Genomic DNA, 12,938 nt, shown 5'->3' on the forward strand with positions numbered 1-12,938 from the left:
AAAGATAGGAGAGCATCATTATCCCCATGTTACAGATGGGGAAACTGAGGCACATAGTGGTTTAATGAATTGCACCAAGTCCCATGGCAAGTCAGTGGTAGAGTCAGGACTCAAACCCACTTCCAGTCGTGTGCTTAGGCTACTCAACCACAGCTGCTCTCATTGTGCCTAAGGCTAAAAAGCCCTGCCACGTGTAGTTTGGAGGCCTTCTAGACTAGTTCCATAGAGCAGTGAGGTCCATGGTAGCTGTGAAGTCATAGGAGGATGTATTCTGGAATGGCAGGAGAGCAGGAGTCAGCTGGCATGACCGTACAGCTCTGCAGTGGCATTTAAAAAGGTATGCCTGCATAGTCCTGTGCTGGATGGCCTTTTCTGCCTCTTTGTCCCTGGAGGGCTGTCACTTGTAATTTCAGTTACCTAATTGTTTGGCCAACTAGTCCAAAGCAGTTTCCTCTCTCGCTTTGAAATGGAGCTTTAGCACTTGGAGTTTGAAAGGTTTAAAGGCTGTCAAGGTTACATCTAAAATTTACAGATTATAAATCACAGCTTTCGATATGGGCATGAACCGAAACTACAGCTGGTGGATGCAATTTTGTTTTCCATATGATAGGTGGTACCATTTTCCAAGGTTCAATTCCACCCCTCCCCCACACCGAAAAACATGATGGGATTAGAAATCCAAGGGTTTGAAACTCAGTTCCTCTGTTCACGCACTTGAGGCAAAACAGGGTTTGGCAGGGAGAAAGGAAAAGGGGGCAGTAAGTTGTCTTTGTGCTCCCTGTAATGTGTGCTCCGTTTCCAATAGCCCTCTGCAGAGAGAGCAGCCATCTGACCATGCCCCCGATCCATCCCTGACTCACTGTCTACCTCTCCTGGCATGCCCCTGATCAGCCCCCTACACCAGGACCTGGGAGCAAGGCTGGCATAAAGTCTTTACATTAGCTGGGGAGACCCCCCTGAACAGGGATATTATTGGGGGTGGGGGCTGGTTCCATCCCCTGTAAGGTCCCTGTCAGTTGCCAGAGTAACCAGGTTCTTGTGAAGTCAGTGGGAGTGTTACTTCTCAAGCCGCCCAAGGCCCAGTTGAGGGGTACGCTGATGTGACAGTGACCCCCAGAAATGACTCCTGCAGGAAGCTTACCATGCTGTAGAATTCTTTTCTCCACTGTGAAGGACCCTTTCTGTGACCTCTGTTCCGTGGTTCTGCATTTTGATGTAAATAATTTTAAAGGATCAAGGAGAGGCTGTCACCAAAGGAACGTGGGGGAATGAGGAACCTGCGTGAGGAGTGAAGGGAGTCACATTTGGGGATCTGAGAGGAGAACCCTGCCCTATGTGGATGATAAAAAAGGACAAATGAGCTGGAGTTGACAAAAGGAGGAATTTAAAATGGTGAAATTCTAGGTGCTGTCTTGTTTTATGCAAAGAGCCAATATTTATAGAGACTACAACGCAAGAGATTAGAGGCAAAAGTGCAGTTGCAGGTCTGCTGGCAGTGGGAAGAAACAACCAAGGGGAATAGATTATTTTTTATTCGATTTCTTTTGCTGCCTGTGAATGGGATTAGATGCCAAATTAAGCATGAGCTAGGAGGGGAAATGTCTCATTGACTTTGAGCTGTTGAAGAATCCGTATTGCCAACTGCACCGGCCAAAAATTAGGAGAGAGGCCTCCCCGCCAAAATCATCAGGTTTAAAAACCTTGATTTTTTTTTCTTCTGTTTTTTTTATTTTTATGGGGTGCTTGAGTCACATTTTCTCTGCAACGCTAAGGGTTGTTTGTTTGTTTGTTAGTTAAATGAAAGCTGAGATTTTCACTTATTCCCATCACTCCAGGAGCTGGGGCATCAATCATAATGCCAAAGATTGCAAGCGTTGGGAACACTGAAGAATAAGGGCATGTGTTTTTGTCAGACTAATTAAATCATGCCCTTCACATGCGGGTCTCGGCCTCCCCATGGGGTGTGGGACAGCTAGACCTCTACAGCAGTATTCCCTACTTCCTAAAACCCAGGTCCCACAGAGGGCCCTTCCAACGGGGAAGATGGAACAGGCTAGTTTGTTAGCAGCTTTATTACCTATGAATCTCCTCTTTAACTGAATCACTGAGATGTGCATAGATATTATTGGGGGTGTGTGTCATACGAGTACCTAGATAGAATCAGTGAGTGATCTTATCATTGTCTTTCCAAACCTGTCCATTCCCTGCTGTTTGCTACTTGGAGCATCATATCTACAATTTAACCCTGATCATGGACTCAGCTCTGCACTGCTGGACCCCTGGAGCTGTGCAAAATTTCTTTGACTTCAGCTTTGCAAGGGTTCGGGGGTCTTGACGTTGCACGTCACTTTGAAGAATTTGGGCTTTAGATTGCCTTCAGGGCAGGGGTTGTGTTTCTCTCTTCTATCCAGGAACAAGTATTAATAAATCTAAATAATAACAATAACAGCAATCACCATGAAGCCGTGTGGTCAGTATATAGGGCACTGGACTAGGGCGACCCGGGTTCTACCACTGACCTGCGGTGTGACATTGGGCAAGTTTCTGTGCTGCTTCCCCCCCCATCTCGGGTCGGCTGGCCTGGGCGTAGACATACCCTCTTTGTCTTGTCGGTCTAGATTGTCAGCTCGTTAGGGAAGGTACTGTGTTTCGGTTTTTTTTAATCCCATTGTGCCTAGTGCAATGTGTCCCTGATCTTGGTTGGAGCCTCTAGGTGCTGTTGTGATCCAAATAATTTCTCTGTTTATTAACAAACAGCCTAAGTCAGTGTAATGCGCAAGACTCACCCAGCGGCGCCTCCTGCTGGCTGTCCGGGAATTAGCTCTTTTTACCAGCTCCAGAACGCCCTCTGCCAGTGTCCTACCGTTACTGGCGCTTGGGTCCCTCCCCAACCCCCAGTGCCCCTTTATCTGAGAGGGGGGGGGGTTCTACCCCAGCAGTATCCCCCCACTTCCAGGGTCTCCCTTCCCCAAGGAACCCCCAACCCCCTAATCCCACCTTGCCTCAGCAGCTACTGCCAGTCATCATTTAGCCCCTGCTCCCTGGGGCAGACTGCAGGAAAGAGCCAGTCATCATAGGCAAGGGGGGGGGGTTAGGACCTACTGCACCTTCACAGCTCCAGAACCTGTTTAGGCCCTGCAGCCTGTGGGGGTTTCCAGACAGGAGCTCCCCAGCTCCTTTTGCCTTCCCCCAGCTCTAAGCTACTTGGGTAGCTTGCTCAGTCCCCAGGCAGCCAGGTCCTTCCCTCTCTACAGTCAGAGAGAAGCTGCCTGAGGGCCTGGCTCACAGCCTTTTATAGGGCCCAGCTGCACCCTGATTGAGGCGTGGCCCAGCTGTGGCTGCTTCCCCAATCAGCGGAGGCTTGCTGCTTTCCTCAGCAGCAGTCCTCTCGCAGCCTCAGCCCTCTTCCAGGGCTGGTTTCAAACCCTTTCAGCCCCACCCCGCGACAGTCAGCTTTCACTGAAAGCCAGTTATGTAAACGCGAATGCTCAGAGCAATACCTGAGCATCTTTGGTTCGCTGAATAGAAAATTTTAGAGTTTGGGCTTATTTTCAGATCATACTGGGAAGATGTTTTAAATGTTCTTTTGTAATAAATTGTAATCTTGTAACCATTCCCAACAAGAAAAGATTGGCCATAGACTATTACCGGGTCACACTTTACAAGCATCTTCTTCGAGGTACATGGCACAGTATCATCTTTTATTTTTTTAAAACTGTGTTCCTTAGTAACGTAAAGACTACGTTTAAACAAAATCCCTTTGAATTTCTCTTGACCATTTATATGTGTTGACCTGATGAGCCCAAAACAAAAATGCTGTGTCCACCTCTCCAGAATGTAGGGAAGTTCATATCCAAACTTTGCCGCTGGTGACCATTTACTTTGCCTCTGTTCATTTTGTTCCTCTTGGACAATGAAAATACACTCAGCAGTGTCATGGACTTTTCACTTTCTGTTTCTTGGACCTGCTCCGAAGCGCATTCAGTGGAAAGTCTCCCATTGATTTCAGTGGGTTTTGGACCAGATTTCTTCCTCCCATAGCTGCCACAACGCCTGTTTAAATCCAGATCAAGACTGTTTTTACTGACATGTTTTAAAAAAACAAAAAACAAAAAAACCCCCCCCATAATAGTGAAAACATTTTTCTTCCTCTGTTGCTTTGTTCAACATCTCTTATTTATAAAAGCTTAAGCCAATTCTGCAGTCGTATCCAGTGATGCAGAACTCTGCTGACTTGGTTGGGATGCAGATGAGTCCTTCTAACGGATCAGAGCCTAACGTTCCTTAACAACATTTCTTTTAACAGAAACTGTTATTTGCTATGTGCCAGTATAAACACTACCACTGTCTGAGCAGACGCCTTAAACTTCACATTAACTCATATCTTTATCTTGTCAAAATAATGGGGAACTTCTCAAGATTTAACGATACTACTGAATAATTTATCTCTGCTTCGTATTTATATTGTTACCCTGGAGTTCTATTTAAAATGATTGGTTTGGTACCTTTTAAATTGATCGCTTTTCCAATCCCAGATTACCTTCCCTTACTGTCTGGTTAGGGTGAATGTAGAAATATCTGAACCTACCAAGGGAAAAGTAAAAGCTTTAACTACCATTTTCTCCCTCCCCTCGAAATAAGTTTCGTGGAAAAAGCTGATACTTATCCTATTTCTTATTAATTATATTTACAGAAATATTCTAGCGCTTCTCTATTGAAGGATTAGTGTTTTTTGACTTCCAATGGACTGATCGCTTCTAGTTTCATAGTTAATTTAAAGAGAATGTACACTGGGGATGACAGATATACATGTTCTGAGGTTAGCTGAGTTTGAAATAGCCATGGTGTATAATGCAGCTCATTCATTAACAAGTTGCATGTCAGGAGAAATAAAGATGAAGTGGAGAAATGATCATATATACATATATATTAATGCCCAAAGTGTACTAGGCGCTTTATAGATAAAGAAGCCAATAAGGACATTTCCCCAACAACAATCTATTATTATTTACTATTTGTATTCCAGTGATGCCCAAAAGTTCCCATCAGGGTCAAAGTCCAACTCTGCTGGGCTCTGTACAAACCTATAATCAGACAGCCTCTGTCCCAAAGAGTTTACAGTCCAAGTGCTAGATTGTACCTCTAAGGCACAGCCCTGAGCAGAGGGTGATGTGCAAGATGCATCATCCCTGGTAGGCCTGGTGACTCAGAGAAACCCCTCTGTGTCACAAAATTCTTCCCTGCATTCTACTTGCTCCAGGGCTGTAGTGATTTATCACTGGCTTAGATCAGCTGGTTGGCTGAGCTGCACTCGATGGTGCATTGTGAGGGGACAGAGCCACGGCTCAGCATCACAGTGGCAGTTTGGTTTAAAAGAACCCAGGCGTCCGGATTTACAGCCCGTTACTCTCAGCACTAGACCATGCGGATTTTCCGCACTTGGCCCTGTTAAGGTCAAGTATACAGAAGAACTTTGGGAGCAGATTAGAGATGTAGCAGTGGAACGATGGGTTTTGTGGTTAAGGTCTGAGTCCAATTCCTAGTTCAGCCATAGACTCCCTATATAACCTTGAACAAGTCACCAAATAGACTGATGAAAAGCCCTTTGAAATCAATGAAAGAATCCCATTGATTTCAGTGGATTTTGGATTGGACCTTAATCTCCGTTACTCATCTGTAAATAGAGAAGTATAATCATCCCCATCTCAAAGGATAAATTCACTGTTGCTCTGATATTGTAATGATAAAAGCCATAGAAGTACATAGATTAATTACAACAATCAAAATGCAAGGTGACTCAAAAGAGGATCTTTAAGAAGAGCTAGGGAAATGTGTTTACTTGGTCAAAATAGGCCGCTCATTTATTCTCTTTTACTGTCCTGCAGGAAATTTTTGTTACATGATGAATTAGGAAAGGAAGACATTTCATTGTGAGCAATGGAAACTAGGACGTCTTTGATTTCCGCCATGCAAGAGACTCAACATCTATCCCAGGAGAAGGGTCAGAGTCCAGCCAATGGGAACAGAGAACAGTTTGATTCAGGTGAGCTCTTGTTTTCCACGTCAGTTTCACTTTAAAGGTTAAGTCAATAAAACAGATTTTCTCGTGCAAGTTGAAATTTTTCAAAATTCAACATTTGAAGATTTGGGGAAAAACCGGCAAAACTTTTGACCAAATGTTTCCTTTGTTTTTTCAACCCTTTGTAAATGTTGGGGGAAGAAAAGCAAAATTTTAAAAATATGTTTGGAAGTTTTTCCTGTATTTGGTTCAGCTAGATTGATCAACGTTTTTTAGACATTTTTTTTGTCTTGTGTGTTTTAATTGAGATTTTTTTTTCCCCACAAAAAACATCCCAGCTACCAGAGCTTGCAACACATTCCTCATATGGTGCTAAGGGGTGTATCTCTACTGCATGCGCTTCTCTTCCTGGGGAGAAGATGAGAGAACAAACGTGTGACCAGTGGTCATGTGACCAATAGTCGTGTTGTCTAATGCACTACTGGAAGGTTGCTCGTAGACTATGATGATGAGTGAGGCACAAGGACTTATAGATAAGGTTAATATTTTGTCATAGTTACTTGTAGTAAAAGTCAGGGACATGTCATAGGCAATAAACAAAAATTTGTTGGAGCCCGTGACCTGTCCATGACTTTTATTAAAAATATCTGTGATAAAATGGGTCTGACCGGGGGATGAGAGCCCAAGACCTGCTATAGGATGGGAGAGGTGGCATCCAGGACCTGTCGCCACCGTGGCTGACAGTTCCGGGGTCCCCCCGGCTGTCTGCAGTGGCTTGGAGTTCTGGGGTCCTCCTGTGGCTGCAGGGGTCCCCCCGACACCCGTGGTGGCTCAGAGCTCCAGGTCCCCTGGTGTTGGCTGAGATCTGTGGAGGCCCCTGACTGCGGGAGCTTACAGCTCCAGCCCCACTGCACTGGGGCTGAAGCGGAAAATGTCATGGCGGTCTCTGGAAGTCACAGAGTTCGTGTCTTCCCCGACCTCGGTGACATAATCTTAGCCTTACAGATTCGATTCAATTCTCTATAAGTATCTTTCATTAAGCTTTGCAAAGTGAGCTCAGAATCTGTGAATACAGCCTCATTTGGGGTGAAACTCCAGCGTGTGCAGAGCACCAGCATGTGGTCTGTGCAGCATTTCAGTTCCACTTGACTACTCAAAATAAGGTTTAAGTGGCACATAGACTTCGTTCTGGCTCTCTGCACAGTGGTGAATCATCCTGAACGATTTAATACACGGTCACAGAACTATTAGTACAATTGTTTATATCGCTCTCTTTTTCCAAACTTGGGACGATGAAGGCTGTTTCTTAGGAGTGATGATGGTCTTGCTATTAAGGGACTCAGGACTCCTGGGTTCAGTTGCCAGCTCTGCCACTGGTTCTTCTCTATGACCTTGGTCAGTCGCTACCAGCTAGTGTCTCAATTCCCTGTGTTTTGCTTGCATGTTGTATCCTTTTCTCCCGCCCTGTTCAGGCTGAAAGCTCTGCAGGGCAGGGGTTGTGGATATGTCCACACTGTAGTCAGAGGTGTGACTGCAGCATGTGTAGACGTACTCAGAGCTAGCTTTGATTTTGATAGCTCAAATAAAAAAAGCAGTGGTGTGGCAGCAGCAGCAGGGGCTTAGCCAGTCAAGTAAATACTCTGGGTCCCGGCCTCATGCTGCCGAGGCTTAGCTGCTGTTGTTACTTGGGTTAGCTAGATACAAGCTAGTTCAGGTGTGTCTACACATGCTGAAGTCACACCTTTGGTTGTAATGTAAACATACCCATAGTAAAACTATGTGTTTATATCAGTGGACCCCAAACTGTAGGGGGCACGGAGGAACGTTGGGGCTGGGGGGGGGGGAGAAAGCACACGGAAAGGCAGGAAGGGAGTGCCGTGCCTCCAGCCCTGTTCAGCTCCCAGTCCTACTCTGCCTCCAAGCCCAGCTCCACTTCCAGGCAAGATCCGCCCCACTCCGCCCCCCACTCTGCCAGCCCAGCTTTGCCCTCATTCCCTCTCTGCCCCCCAGACCAGCTCCGCCTCTAGCCCTAGCTCCTCCCCCATCCCCAGCTCTGCCTTCAGCCCAAGCTCCGCTGCTGAGGAAGGCTTGGCTGCGCGATAATAGGCAGGGGGAGGCATGGACAGAATCCATTACAGGGGGTGGGGGGGTGCGACTAGAAAAGTTTGCACACCACTGGTTTACGTAGTGCCTAACACACTGGGGCTCAGCTGATGGTAATCCTGGGGCTTCTGTAATCCACACAATAAATAACAACCAGCGTTGTACAGCTCGCCTTCTGCAAACAGATTGATATGTGTGTCTTACATTGTCGTATTCGTCCTGTGGCTGATAACACTAAATCCTTTTCCCAACAATCGGACGTTTCCATGAGGCTGACGGATGATAAAATGATACTGAGTTATAAATGTCAGATGGAGGGTCAGATTTTCAGCTGAGCTCCGTGCCCCGCGAGCTTGCACTGAGAATCTTGAGTGGTCTCAGTACGGGCTGTTGCGGGCCGAGAATTCTGCAAATCTGGCCCCAAAGGTTCCGCACTCTCCTTGCGCTCCTGCTGAATGAAATGACCATTCCCCCGAGGCTGTACCTCAGAGGTGGGCAAACTGCGGCCTGCGGGACCGTCCTGTCCGGCCCCTGAGCTCCTGGCCCGTGAGGCTCGCCCCCGGACCCTCCCCTGCTGTTCGCCCTCCCCTGCAGCCTCCGCTTACTGCGCCGCCGGCATAATGCTGTGGGCGGCGGAGCTGCGAGCTCCGGGGCAGGGCAGTTGCAGAGCCAGGCCTGACCCGGTGCTCTGTGCTGCACGGCGTGGCTGCCTGTCCTGGTGCAGCTGCGCTGCCAGCCACTGGTGCTCCAGGCAGTGCGATAAGGGGGCGGTGGCGGTCGGGGAATGGTCAGGGGCCGGGGGTGTGGATGGGGGTCGAGGTGGTCAGAGGGTGGGGAATGGGGGGTTGAATGGGAGCAGGGGTCCCGGGGGGGGCAGTCAGGAAGGTGAATGGGGTTGGATGGGGTGGCGGGGGGAAGTTAGGGGCGGGGTGTCCGGGAGCAGTCAAGGAGAAGGGGTGGTTGGATGGGGCAGGGGTCCTGGTGGGGGCAGTCAGGAAGGAGAGGGGGGTTGGATGGGGCGGCCGCAAGCAGTTAGGGGTGGGGGGTCTGGGGGCAGTCAGGGGACTGAGAGCAGGGGGGTGGATGGGGCAGGGATCCCCGGTGGGCCATCAGGGAATGGTGGTGGTGGATGGGGCAGGAGTCCAGGGGGGGCTGTCAGGGGACGAGAAGCAGGGGAGCGGGGTCAGATAGGGAGTGGCGGCCAGGACAGAAAAGGCACAGCCTCCCCTAACTGGCCCTCCATACAATTTCAGAAACCTGATGTGGCTTTCAGGCCAAAAAGTTTGCCCGCCCCCCCTGTACATTGTAAGAATTAGGGGAGGAATTTCAGGTGTGCTCAGTGTTGGCCTAACTCTTCTCCCATGAAGCCAATGGACATTTAACCATCGCTCCCTTTGAAGTCAATGATTAAAATTCCATTGGCTTCAAGAAAAGCAGAGTTAGACCAATGGTAAATGCTTTTAAAATCCCCTTCGATACTTTTTTCAGGACTTATTCGATCTCTTCTTTCAGACCATGCTGTTAGTGTTCTGTTGTTCACCTTCCTGATAAACCTCTTGAAGAAAAGAATCGATAGCTCTGCGTTATATTTGAAAGGAACTCAAACAGATTTGCCAGTCGTAACTTTATTTTTTTTAATCACATCTGAAAAACCTCGGAAGCCTTTTCTTTATGCATCCAACTTCTGTTTAAAAGTGAAAGCCTCACTGTTCTCTAAGCTTTGAGGCTGCAGTGGATGGGTTATTTCGCTAGGTTTTGAACTCATCTCGCTCACGCATCTTCTTTGCATATCATCTCCAAAGCATCTGGCTTCTGCTACAATGCTTGCGTCAAAGATAAGCTCTCCGAGGGCTTCAATCTGCCTGGGACCATGCCCCTCCACTCCCCCTAGTTGTGGGTGTACAGCACTCTGGAGAATAAGATCCTAAGGCTGAGGAGGGCAAACTACGGCCTGTGGGCCACATCCGGCCCATGGGACCATCCTGTCCGGCCCCTGAGCTCCTGGCCTGTGAGGCTCGCCCCCCGGCCTCTTCCCTGCTTTTCCCCCCTCCCCCGCAGCGTCCGCTCACTGCACCGCCGGCGTAATGCTGTGGGTAGCGGAGCTGCGAGCTCCTGGGCCAGCGCAGGTGCAGAGCCTGGCCTGACCTGCTACTCTGTGCGGCGCGGCTGCCTGTCCTGGTGCAGCCATGCCACCAGCCACCGGTGCTTCAGGCAGCGCGGTAAGAGGGCGAGGGGGGGACTGGATAGAGGGCAGGTGAGTTTGGGGGTTGTTTGGGGGGTGGTCAGGGGCTGGGGGTGTGGATAGGGGTTGGGGCGGTCAGAGTGTGGGGAATGGGGCTTGAGTGGGAGCAGGTGTGCTGGGGGGGGTAGTCAGGAAGGAGAGTGGGGTTGGATGGGGCGGCGGGGGGAAGTTAGGGACGGGGTGTCCAGGGGCGGTCAAGGAGAAGGGGTGGTTGGATGGGGCAGGGGTCCTGGTGGGGGCAGTCAGGACGTTGATGGGGCAGTTAGGGTTAGGGGATTGAGAGCTGGGTGGGCTGGATGGTCCCCAGGGGGAGAGGGTTGGATGGGGCAGGAATCCCAGGGGGGCTGTCAGGTGGAGAGAAGCAGGGGAAGGGGGTCGGATAGGGGGCAGGGGCCAGGCCATACCTGGCTGTTTGGGGAGGCACAGCCTCCCCTAACCGGCCCTCCGTACAATTTCGGAAACCTGATGTGGCCCTCAGGCCAAAAAGTTTGCCCGCCCCTGTTCTAAAGGCATGATGCTGGGAGCTTCTAACATGGCACAGCACCTTGCAGGAAGCCCTGGGGAACTGGCAGGATTGGGCTCCTGAGCTCTTTGGAGGCTACTGAATAGTTTCAAACTGCTTTTCTTTGTGTTTCAAATTTGACCCGTTGCTCTTCCTCAAGTGATTTATTTGATCCCCTCTTTGCCTCTTTTCAGGCTGTCCCTTGTCCATACACAGCATTCTAGGAATTCAGTCACTCAAGGTTTCTGTCTCCTGACCATCAACATTCACATCCACAACATCCGGTCATTTTTCTACTTCCATGGGCAACAGGGATTTCATTTTGCTCTTTAGAAAGCTGATATTAGGCCCTTGTTTGTTTGGCGTTTTTTTGGTGTTTCACCTCAGTTTTCATGGCAGGAATCCAAGGCCACTGTAAATGGGCAGTGACATCTGAACTGAATAGATTTGTCACTTTGGAGGCATTCTGCTTCCCACTACTTCGTCCATGACCCAGAAGATCTCATTTGATACCTTGTAAAAGGAAGTGAATTAAAGGTTCATCATGAAAGGCACTAGGTCATCAGCCCCGGAGATGGAAGTTCTCTGTGTATTCACAGAACACAGGTTGCAGCCACACACGCATAACCCACTGGGCAGTAGAGAATATGAATCTAGTCCCCATGTACACAGCCTGGCTCTTTAGCGCAAATTCATGTTTATAGCTCTGGTGGTCTCCAACTTTGGCTAAGATGGCAGTTGTTGTATGTGGCAGCTTGTTTGGGATGTGAACTGCTTTGGGCCGCAAATGTTTGGGACGTGCTTCTGTTCAGAAGAGGTATGTAAGCCACTATTCAGTATGTGTTATGTGTCTCCCCATTTCCTATGCCCACTCCACAGAGGATATGGGTCTTAGCTCAAGCTGTAGAGATTTAGCCTTTCAGCTCTGGAGGTCCCTGGTTCGGCCTTGGGTCCTTGTGCCCCATCCTCATTCTGCAGGGGGAGAAGGGAGTTCAGCCTCCACAGAGCACTTTCTCGGGGATTGCCAGTTATGAAAGAAGCTTCTTGGACACCCGAACCCCAAACAGCAGTCAGTTGAGAACGATTTTTTTTTTTATCACTGTGAATTGTGCCAGATCTGGGATGGAGACTGAGAGTGGCAACTGCTCCTTGTGATGGCAGTGGTCACTCCGGCATGTCCCCTTGTGGGTAGGTGTGGGGTAGTCATGCCTCCCCTTGGTCATCTCTTCCTGTTGTCCATCTCTGTCTGGGCCTTCTGAGGCCTAGCTCTCCGGCCAAGTCACTTAAAAGTTCAGTCCAATTCTGGGGTGTCCAAGTCTAGCTGTAAATGGTCAGACTTCAAGCTGGCCACTTTGAAGTCCCTTCCATCGGCTTCTCCTGGGCCAACAGCAAAGTCCTTCCAACTCACCATGGGAGTGAACGAAAAAAAAAAATCACACTCTTCTCTCCAGAGTAGCAGGTCTCAGGACTTCCCCCAGGCCCTTCAGTAGAGCTCAGAACTACCAACAAAATCAAGCACTTGAAGCATTTCCTGCCCTTCTCTGGGCCTCTGAACTTCTTGTCCTGTTCCAGGAGACTCCCCCAGCAACCTTCTTGGAGCTGGAGCTTGTCCTTCAAAATGGTGTCCTTAAATAGGAGTCCCCTGCTCTCCTGTTTGGAGTTGGGTTATGGGTTAACCAGTTGCGAGGCTTTTGCCAGCTTCTCCCTTAGCTGGCCCCTTTTCCTAATTAGCCATCAGGCTTCAGGGTCCTCACCAGGCCAGCCTTTCCCTTCTGATGTCTCCTGGTGTCTGCCATGCTATGTGGGAGGAGGCTGCATTTATGCTGGTCCTCTTCTCCCAGCTCGTTCCCCATTGGTTGGGGTGGGGAAGGGAAACCTTGCCCCACCCCCTCTGCAGGATCCTGGCTCTGGGCCCTTAAAGAAATAGTAACAGGATTTTCTTGTGAACACCTCTTACTTCAGAGACTGTTTCGTCTCTCCCAGTATCTCCTAGGTCTTCGTGTGTGTGTGTGTGTGTGTGTGTGTGTATATATATATATATATATAGTTGGACCTTTCGTACTCTTAAAGGG

General features: G+C 49.0%; 1 protein-coding gene across 2 annotated transcripts in view; it reads left to right on the plus strand.

Moving 5' to 3' along the window:
- SFMBT2 (Scm like with four mbt domains 2) overlaps positions 1-12,938 on the plus strand; it is a 192,331-nt gene that overhangs the window by 20,735 nt on the left and 158,658 nt on the right. For both annotated transcript variants that reach the window (XM_048836655.2, XM_048836656.2), the window contains exon 2: positions 5,886-6,043. In XM_048836655.2, the coding sequence (XP_048692612.2) occupies positions 5,938-6,043 (106 nt within the window). In that variant the 5' untranslated portion in view covers positions 5,886-5,937. The remainder of the gene's footprint in view (positions 1-5,885; positions 6,044-12,938) is intronic.

The sequence above is a fragment of the Caretta caretta genome, chromosome 1 (assembly GCF_965140235.1).
Source record: "Caretta caretta isolate rCarCar2 chromosome 1, rCarCar1.hap1, whole genome shotgun sequence".
Taxonomy (NCBI): domain Eukaryota; kingdom Metazoa; phylum Chordata; order Testudines; family Cheloniidae; genus Caretta; species Caretta caretta.